At 38.4% G+C, this 10,979-nt stretch overlaps 1 protein-coding gene across 3 annotated transcripts in view; it reads left to right on the forward strand.

The window, feature by feature from the left end:
• The window catches only part of LOC149312329 (mitogen-activated protein kinase 11-like), a 64,865-nt gene extending 59,920 nt beyond the window's left edge, over positions 1 to 4,945 (forward strand). For all 3 annotated transcript variants that reach the window (XM_089524413.1, XM_089524411.1, XM_089524412.1), the window contains 2 exons: positions 1,267 to 1,440; positions 4,051 to 4,945. In XM_089524413.1, the coding sequence (XP_089380539.1) occupies positions 1,267 to 1,440; positions 4,051 to 4,124 (248 nt within the window). In that variant the 3' untranslated portion in view covers positions 4,125 to 4,945. The remainder of the gene's footprint in view (positions 1 to 1,266; positions 1,441 to 4,050) is intronic.
• Positions 4,946 to 10,979: the final 6,034 nt, after the last annotated feature.

Raw genomic sequence — 10,979 nt, forward strand, 5'->3', positions numbered from 1 at the left:
CTCCCCATTCTCCTCGTCCTCTGGATCCCTCTCACCACCAAACATCCCATTTCCCTCCAGTTCCTCCCCTTTTCAATATGATGTTCACCTTCTCTCCCTATCAAACAAATACCCCTTCTCAATTCAGTGTGAACTTTCCCTCCCCACCAAACACTCCCCTCCCCTCCAGTTTCTTCCCTTTTCAATCTGGTGTTAACCTTCTCTCCCCACCAAACAAACAACCCATTTCCCCTCCAGTTCCTTTCCTTCTCAATCCAATGTTAAAACCTTCTCCTCAGCACCATGGAAGTCCAGAGATGGAGAAGGAGGGAGAGAAGTGATATTTTGCTCTCTAGATCTTTTGTAAGATGCCCCTACATTTTACCCTTGACCTATCCATGGATTGTATCAAAATCCATGATTTTGTCCCTAAAACCTTCCCTCGGCTTATACACGAGATTGACTTATACACATGTATATACAGTACAGTAGGCCCTTGTTATCCGCTGGGGTTTGGTTCCAGGATCCCCCGTGGATATCAAAATCTGTGGATGCTCAAGTCCCATTAAATATAATGGCAGAGCAAAATGGTGTCCCTTATATAAAATGGAAAATCAAGGTTTGCTATTTAGAATTAATACTTTAAAAAATATTTTCAAGCTGTGGATGCTTGAATCCATGGATAAAAAAATCTGTGGATAAGGAGGCCTGACTGTATATACATAAATCATAATTTTCTTTATTCGATATACATGTGAACATTCCCATTCTGAACTTTTCCCATTCAACATCTCTCATCTGTGTTTTGAAGGGAAAGGCCCTGTTTGTTTGTTTTTTACAACAAGGTACTCTTCATAACTGGCTGCATGGATTTTGTACTGGAAACTAATTCATTAAGATAAAATATATTGTGTAAAGTGATGCTAAATAAACAGTTTTGTTTTTTATACATAGTGCGCCTGCATTATACACGGCTTTGAGTGTATGTGCTCAAGCCACGCGGGAGCATATGGGACGCAAGGGGCGGTGTGCCCCATTCAGATGAATGGGGTGTGCACACGCCACTGTGTAATTCGCCTTACGCGGAGGGGGTCCAGAACGGATCCCCCATGTAAGGCAAGGGTCCACTATATATATTTCTGTATCTTGGAAAAAAAGGTGAATTGCTGCCTTGGAAAAAACATATAAAATTTTACTTTAAAGTCCAAAGTCAATGCTTGCTTTCTGCTTAAGGTAAAATGGATTAGCAAATTAATTCTGAATTTTTATTTTTATTTTAAATCCTAGCTGTGGATCTTCTTGAAAAAATGCTTATACTGGACAGTGATAAAAGAATAACTGCTTCAGAAGCACTTGCCCACCCTTACTTTGTACAGTATCATGACCCTGATGATGAACCTGAGGCAGAGCTGTATGATGAATCAATAGAGAATAAAGAACGGGTTATAGATGAGTGGAAAGGTAAGAAATCCTTTTATTTGGAAGTTGAAATGTAAAGCAAAACAAAAGGGAAGAAAATAAAAATGCAGAAAAGACAGTGGATGAAAGATAAGAGCTCCATGGTTGGAATTGCTGCCTGTGTTAGAATAGTCAACAAAGGATAATTTTATATTTAAGAGAGCAGATCACTGATCATACCAGATGTAAAACAAAAATAGAGCTGATATAAGGCAAACCTGGTTTAGGGAACCCTGCTGGCTAGGATATTTTGGGAACTGTGATCCAAAACCTTTTCCAAGCTTTAAAAAAAAAACATAATGGAACAGGCATAATTCTATCCAATATACAGTACTGTATACAGAAGAGACTGAGAACCTATAGAGCTGTAAATATTGAGCTCTTATCTTTCATCCACTCGAGCCACACAGTCAGTATTTGGGAATTATGGGTGTTGTGATCCAAAATTATCTGCAGGGCAACTGGTTCATCTCCCTGCTATATAGATTGTTGGCAAGATTAATTTATGAAGGATTTGGGAACTGTATTAAATTGCCTTACTCCAGCATGACTTTGTTGACAAGTGGAGTAACCTGACTAGTCCCATTCTCAAACAGTTGAACCAGATATTTATGAATCTGTGAGCAAATCTGTAAACTAGTTTTGTACCTTTTCATTATTATGATATTTTTGGAGAGGCATTGTGACTTAATACTCATTATCATTTAAATTCTAAATCCTTGTGCGGGCTCAGAAGTCAAAATTCATAGCCTTCCTGAATATTATTGTTGTTATTATTCCTTTATTCCCCTAGATGTGTAGATGGAGGCATGTCACTCTTCTCTCCTATATGCATATTAGCTACCGTGAATTACAGTATACAAAACTGAATACAAAACTATACAAAACTGTAAGCACAATTTCCATGCTGTACATATATGTTCTCAAAAATGGGGTTTAGATGAAAATGTAATGAAGTCTTAGTGTTCAGCAAGCAGACGCCCACATCTTAGTGTGCTATTTAGACAGCTATGATCGAGGGCTGTACCTGCTGTTGCTTACTAGGTCAGCAGTATGACCCCCATTAAATTTTCATCCATACCGTGTTACAAGAGCATATAAGTAGAACAGGAAAATTGTGCTTGTAATTCTGTTTTTCATGTCTCCCAGTGTGATTTTTATCTAGACTTCAAAAATGTCTTCAAATACATTGCTTTTCCCCTTTAAAAATGACAACAGAAATACTAGACATGTGTGATGTTCTCTTATTGTGACATTTATTTTACGTGGGTACATGTAGACATATCTGCCTGTTCACATATTTTTCTTCAAACAGCAGCTGAATTAATATTTCAGTTGTTATATTCAAGCAAGTATATGTGTTTTCATTCCATATGGTGAGTAATTGAGTACCTAGGCAGTGTTACATAAAACCTCTCTTCAAAGACTTTTTTTTATTAACTTCATGGAGTCTATTCAAAAACTCTAGAAGGCAAAAAAGAAAATTGGGGTTTATGACTATTTTTAAATATCGCTTCGATTCCATTTTTAGGACTAAAGAAATGCACAGGAAAACGAAATGTCTTTGCCTGGTTTAGCTCAGTGGCTCTCAGTGCCTTAGAGGGATTTCTCTCCTTAGCTTTATTTTGAAATATAAGGGAGGAAAACCCATTTGTGCAGAACTCTTAGGAGAAACCAACCCTTAAAAGAAGTTACAGCTACATAATTCACAATCTGACAATTCTGTTTCAGACATTTGGGAACATAAGATGAATTCAGGGCCACTTCTTGTGATGAAATGAAATGGAGTTGCTGCTTGATCACTAAAAGCTCTTTTAGGCCATTCTGAACTGTTATAATGTATAGAAGGACATAAAGACCATCTTAACAGTTGATTTTCCTGCATAGAATGCAAAATGTACAGACCTTTTATGCACCATCCAATTTTAGGTTACTACATACGGCAACAACATGCTGTCGTGGCTGCCATTTTGGGTGAACAGAAGTGACATCATGTCACTCTTGGTTGCTTCTGAGGCTATTGTTGGGTGGGTTGTTTTTGTTTTGTTGGGCGAAAACAAGCAGGATTTTTAAGTGTTCCAGCTTTCCTGGGATTGTTTTTCAATTTAAAAATGTCACCGTTTAACACTAGTTTTTGGAGGTGTATGGGGGCCTGGGGGGGGGTCCCAAGTATTACAGTGGAATCCCCCACGAGCAATCTGTTGCCTGAGATCACTAAATGGCACTAATAAAATTTGAAATCAAGTTATTCATATCATGTGTGAGAAAAATCCTGATATCTCCTTGAATATATGTGTTTCTTCTCAGGTTGTAGAGTATGGTTCATGGCTGTGGCAACTGGTGGTGTCCATGTCAGTGGAGTAGTGAATTTGTTCTGGATTTTAGGTTAGGGGAGCTATCTAAGGCATTGTACCTATTATGGGGATAGGGGTCAAATACTACTTTAAATTTCAAAGAGGATCTACTGCGCCAATTATGTGGAAGCCAGCCACCACTACTAGTTTCCATCTTCACAGCCTGATCCATGCCTAAATTGACTAATAAATAACATTAAGGCAGTTCATATCTTAGTAACATTTTTGCTCTCTCTATCTCTCTCTTTCTTTTTCATAGAGCTTACATATGAAGAAGTGATCAGCTTTAAACCACCTGATTTAAAGATGGATAGCCTTGAAATTGAGCAATAAATAGACAATCCTTATCTTTTTGCCATGCTGTACTATGAAGACTATTATATGCATAGCATTGCAATGTAATTTTATATACCACATGCATACATTTTACTGTCCAAAGATCTTGGGAATGGTATGGAAAAGCTGATGCATAATGCTGAAGAAACCGTTATCTTGGGTGTTCGTTTGCCTTGTACTACGAATGTAACAATATCAGAACATAAAGAACTGCTTCATTCTGACAAATGATGCACTGAGGTCTTGGTTTTTTTTAAAAAAAGAAAACTGTGTCTTCTCTGCATGCCTCATTTTATTAGTTGTGATGCCAAAAATGGTATTTTTTAATTTTTTTGAAGTTGTACAGTTAAAGCATGAATGTATGTTGGGGGAAAAAAAATAGAAGTCCATATAAGCAATTTATTGTTTTTAAGAGTTACCTTGATTTTATGTTGTGATTTTTTTTTCTTTTTAATTTATAGCTAGTGCCTTTAGGAAAGGAGGTCACTGTAGAATTTAGGCATTATATATACCAGTAATTATACATGTAGCAGTTTCATGAACATGAATGACTGAGCAACAGTTGGAAGTCCATTAGTTAAATTATTGTTTACTGATGTCATTAAAATCTGTATTCATTTTTCCTCTAGCTATAGAAAACTGCCGAACACAGTTTGATTAGTGATCTATCTATTCCTAAAGTGGTCCACAGTGTTGAGTCCTAATGAGTGGAGTTTATCTCACACACTTGAGTGCTTTGAAGATCTAGCTTCCCACTAAAGCACTTTCTCTGTACTATCAGAGTGCCTGTCTTTTCCCCCTCCCTGTCAATAAAATGTTTTAACAACAATGCCGGCTTTCCTGTGATTTCTTGATGACAACAATTAATTTTAATCTAGATTCTAGAGCCTGCACACAATCAAATGCTTATGGATGTTGCTCATTAATTACAAGCAAGAGATTCATTCCCTGGATAATCTTTTGACTTAAAGGGTGTTGAACATTTATTTATTTGATTTCTATCTTGCCTTTCTTAAGGTGGCTTGCAAAAAGGTCAGCTAAAAAGGTACATATCAGTATTACAACATTAACACAACTAGTGTTTATATTGTGCCTTAAAGAAGTTAGAGGCAAATGAACAAAGAAAGGATAGATCCTTCCTCAGCAACTAGTCAGCTGAGAAAAGTCCACCACTAGCCAATTAATTATTAAGATCTCAGTAAATAGGTCAATCTATCATATGCTCTTGGTAAGCATGTTTGCATATGATTATGTCACCATGCTTATTAAATATACAAAGCTTTCTTCCACATGAGGGCCTCTTCAGATGTTAGTTTTATGTTGGGCACCAAGAGGAAGGACTTAGGCAAAAACAGAGAAGTAGAGTTTGCTTTTTCTTTTCAGTGTCTTGCTACCCGTTGATATGATATGACTACACTGGTTGGTTTCCTAGCAATGGTGTGGGTAAAATCTGAGTTATCCAGAGCCATCACAGGGTGGAAGGAGGAATAATTATTTTCCCCAACCCATTCCTCTTATTGTTCTTCCTAACTCTTAAGAAACTTATTTATTGCAAGGAGTCAGGGGTAAATAAAGTATGGGATTTCCAGAGCTGTGTGCATTTTCCAAAATTTGGGAGGAAGAGTATTAAAAGAATAAGAAGATTCTGAATCATGTCCATCCCTACCTTCCCTTAATCAGCCTTCAGAATTCCTCTTTTTTGCCTCTAGCAATGCTGAAGTTCCAGCATTGGAGAGGAAATGGACACTGAAATGTGCTAGCTGAGCGATGGATGTGAGGTCGGATCTCTCTCCCTAACATCGGACCTCTCTGCCATTAACAGAGGGAATTCACAGCAATCTATGCCCCTTTGGACACCGTTCCATTGGGCTATACCTTTATTGATCACTGTTTTAAGATTACACCCTTTTTAGAGAAGAGAAACAGATGGAAACAATCCTGATATACAATGAGCAGTTGGTACAAAACATCCCCAAAGTATTATAATATAAACTCAATTTGTAGCCAATTCATGAAGCTAGTTGTGATCTACAAAGTCCTCAACGGCTTGGGGTCAGGATATTTGGTAGTTTGCCTCCTCAGCAGCAGCCCTGTCTCATCACTCTGCAAGGCTGGCTAGGTAGATACAAATAACAAGGCTTTGTCTACAATAGCAACCTGATGGACGGACCTTCTCAAACGAGGTTAGCCTAGCTCCATCTTTTCTGAGCTGCAGACAGCTGTCGTTCTGCATAGCCTTTGGTCCATGAAATTGCTCTGTCTCTTTTAACTGTTTATTTTAAATTATTTTTAAGGAATAGTTTTTAGATATTTTTTTAAAAAAAATATATTGTTTCAGATGTTTTTATCCCTTGTGCATCACTTCAGGGGCCTTGGTGAGCTGAGAGGCAACATATAATTCCAATTAAGGAAAGAAGGAAGGAAAGAAGGAAATAGTAATAACCTCTCCAACATCTTACATCCATACCTTCATTATCCTGGTCTCCACTAATGATTGTACTTAATATCCACTTATTTTTAAATGCTGAGTAAGGTATTGATTGATATATTAAAAATCATTAAGATTATATTTTGAAACAAAGACTATTTTTTCTAAAATATTTATTATAACAAACTACTCATTGGTTTTTCTCTATGTATTCTGTAATTCAGCTTTCAGCTCAACATACTTAAAGACTATTTTGGCAAGGTGGTGTGATGAAAATGAATGGGTATCACCTTTTTCATATCCTTACTCAGGAGTTTTGAGTCTCTTTGTTTTACCTTGCAAAGGGTCTAACCCTTCAATGCATGTTTACTAAGAAGTTGTTCCTGTACAAACCAATTTTATATTGGAGATCTACATGACATTTTCTTCATCCCAAAGTATTTTCTGAGAACTCTTGGCATTATCAAGGGCTTTTCATTCCTACTTCCCAACTCAATTTAACTCAGTTTAAATTAACCCACTATTGTTTGCAGGGCACAGATTCAACAGAAACCATTTCAGGGACAGAAGAATGCTTGCACCAAATGAAAATGATCTAATGTTTGACTAATGCCATATTGTTACTGCACTTTAGTACTTTAACTACAAATCCCTCCAAAATAATTTCCTCCTGAATTAGAAGGAGGAAAAAGGATCAGTGAAAATTGGCGAACATTTCTGAAATGTTGCATGTGTCTAGATGTGGCATGTGATCAGTGGGAGGGTGACAAGAAAGAACACAAGGGAAGGTGGGAGTGAAGTAAACTCAGGATATTTCAAGAATCTGTTTGGATGCAAATATGGGAATATAAATGTAAAAAAAACCCATGTAGAACAGAAACAGTACAGTGGGCCCTTGGAATCCTCTGGGCTTTTGTCGGAGGCTGGATGGCCATCTGTCGGCGATGCTTTGATCTGGATTTCCTGCATGGCAGAGGGTTGGACTGGATGGCCCTTGTGGTCTCTTCCAACTCTATGATTCTATGATTCTGTGACCTCCCATCCCCCCACACAGATACCAAAATCTGGATGCTCATTATATACAGTTGTCTTTCCTTATCCACAGATCCTGCATGTACAGATTCACCCAATCATGGATAGAAAATATCCCCCCTCCTTTCCCCCCCAAACAACAAACCTTGATTTTGCCTTTTGAATAAGGGACACTATTTTTACTATCTGGTTGTATAAAAGAAGACTTGAGCATCCATGGATTTTGGTATCCACAGGGGTCCTGGAGCCAAACCCCAGCCAATACCAAAGGCCCACTGTACAATGGTGTAGTAAAATGGTGGTGCTTATGTAAAATGGCAAAATCATACTTTGCTTTTTGGAATTAAAAAAAAGTATATATTTTTAAGTTGTGGATGTTTGAATCTGTGGATCCAGAATCCATGGATATGGACGGTCAACTGTACTTTCAGACTTTTTCCCCCTTCTGGATGAGCCCTTAGTTTACTATTTGGTCACTGTTAACAAGTGGGGTAGCATTGACTAGCAATAAAATGCTGCGCATAACTCAGTTTGTACATATTTCATTTTTTTAAAGTACCTTAAGTATGCTGTAACATTTACTTTTTCCACAACAGTCTTTAGCTTTACAGAAAGAAGTCTTCACCTGTTCCTCAAACAACACTCATAAACTATAACTCAAGGCTAGTGCCAGGTCAGAAGCTTCTCCATTCAATAAAAGAATGAACCACTCCACAAAGCTATCAGTCAAGCGCTGGAAAAGTGGGGGAGAGATATAGCTTTATACAAATGCAAGCAGAAAAGCTTTCATTTTTGTGATCTAAACCAGAAGTTTCAAAAGGCAGAGAGGGCTCATATTCTTAGTGTGTTATTTTTAAGAGGTCAAGCCTACCTACAACAAGCACTGAAAGGTGAACAAGGGCAAGGGCATGTGTTTCTGACATGTGTGTAGTTTACCATTCTTCAAATGCCTCAGAAGTGGAAGTCAAATGTCAGGTAGTCTGAATGTAGCTTCAGGAGGAATGGAGAAGGGTAGGTGAAAGTAAGCCTTTACGTGTTTTTCGGACTATCAAATGTTAATACCAAAAATGTAAGATTTTTTGTTTAATTTTTATTTTTTTAGATATTTCCTCTGCCTATATGTACTGGCAGAGTTGTGCTTATTGAAGGAAATGTGATAGAGTCATTAAACACAAATTATTTCCTATCTGACTTTTAAGATCTTCAGGGGAAGAAGGCTTTCTCTCCATCCCACCACCATCACAGGTGTGTTTCGTGAGGACAAGGGACAGAACCTGCTTGGTGGCTGTTCACAAGCTGGAGAATTCCTTCCCACACAAGGTTCAGTTGAGCCACTCTCTGCTCTGTTTACACCAGCCTATTTTTTTAAATTAGCCTACTGGCTTTTAACTTTGGCAGAAAAATCTTTTAATGGCGTATTATTGTTGTTGTGGTGTGCCTTCAAGTTGTTTCTAACGTATGGCAACCCTAAGACCATATCATGGGATTTTCTTGGCAAGTTTCTTCAGAGAGGTTTGCCATTGGCATCTTCTAAGGCTGAGAGAGTGTGACTTGCCCAAGATCACCCAATGGGCTTCGATGGCCAAGCCAGGATTCAAACCCTGGTCTCCAGAATCATAGTCCAATGTTCAAACCAATTGTTACCCAAATTGCAGGGGGTCCTGAAACGGAACCCACTTGAATGCAATGGCAAAATTAACTTAGCTCAATAGGAAGCAGCAATAGGGCTTCAGTAGACCTGGTGGCACAGTAGTTAAATGCTGATACTGCAGCCACAACGTTGTAAGTTTGGTCCTAGAGGAGGGCTCCAAGGTCCATTTAGCCTTCCATCTTCTGTAGATTGGTAAAATGAATACCCAGCTTGTTGGAGGCAATTGGCTTACCCATTGTAAACTGCTTAGGGAATGCTAGTTCATTGACAAGGGATGTAGAAATGTACTTGCTGTTACTATTGCTATAGCCTATGTATATAGGTTCCAAACTACCAGAACTCCAAAGTGCAAAGTTCAAATGGAATTTTATTTGTACAGTAAAAGGAAAATCAGCTTTCACACAAGAACACACACACAAACACTTACAAGAACGATGTTAAAGGGATAGCCAATAGCAATTTGGAGAGTAGGGCAATACTTTACTGTTTGCAGAAACGATGCTCCGTTTTGGCGAAGGCTATGTGTGGAATATGGCTCAGGACTCTGCATTGGCTGCAGTGGTGAGGAGTCAAGTCTGAATAGACAGAGTTTCTGCCTGATTCCAAACTGGACCAAAGTGGGAGATTGGACATATTAATGGGGTGAACTGTGTCTTGAGGCAGTCTGTGTGGTTTTTCTGGGTATCCTAGAAACAATGGGATTCCCAACCGGTTGATGGTTTTAACTTCAGAGATACAAAAGGAAGCATGGTGGTTCTTATGTTCCTTTGCTTCACAAACCAACCCCTGACTAACACTAATGGTCCAGAAACCACTTGGACAGGGAACTAACTACATGGACACCATTCCAAGGCAGTAGCTGGTTTGGTGACAAAGCTTACCAATACAGATCAGCCAATCTGAATGAGCCAGCACAATCATACACAGGAATCTGGGAGTTGTAGTCCAAAAGTAACTTTTCCCACCTCTGGAAAGAACTCATCCAATGTGGAGAACAACTTTTCAGAAACAAATTATCATGTAATATGATACCACCCCTTTCTATGCAGCTTTTTGTCTTTTTTGACATTCCTCAATAATACGCTGGCTGAATGGATATTTAGTATTAAAACTGGAACCAAGAGAAGGTACAGTATTTCATCTTTCTGTCTAACTCTACTTAGATTTATTGTGGCAGAAGCTATCATGAACTAGAGTAACCTACAGAAGATGTAAGACATGCTATTTTCAGTTAGCGAGTATGCACACAACAGCTTAGGTTGGGATGGACAGAGCTTGGTAGCATTGCATTTTTTGTGTGTAAGTTTTGGTAACAACTAGTGGCCATGCTGCCTGGTGAATTCTGGAAGTTGTAGGGCAAAAAAGTAATTTTTCCAAGCTGGGGGGAGAAAGGGGACTGAAAATAGCAGATGTCTGTTTAAAAAGCTTTTGCCACAACAAAAAGAAATGGGAATTGCTTCCCATTTTGATTGCATACACCTTTTGGGTTTACACTTGAACAATTATCAGGTACTTGTATATAATATTCCAATTAATGTGCAGATTTATATAATATACACCTATTCCAAAACTATACCGATACACATTATGTCTGCCCAGACAAATACCACAGGCTACCATATGGAAGCCTACCAGATGGAATATACTCCTACCCCCCCCCCCCCACACACACACACACATTGCTGTTATTTTTAGTTTTCACCTTGGAGTAAACCCAACGTATCCTCTACTATAACTCAGC

The sequence above is a fragment of the Sceloporus occidentalis genome, unplaced genomic scaffold, assembly GCF_023333645.1.
Source record: "Sceloporus occidentalis isolate IW3139 unplaced genomic scaffold, rSceOcc1.0.p SCAF_5, whole genome shotgun sequence".
In the NCBI taxonomy this organism is placed as follows: Eukaryota; Metazoa; Chordata; class Lepidosauria; order Squamata; family Phrynosomatidae; genus Sceloporus; species Sceloporus occidentalis.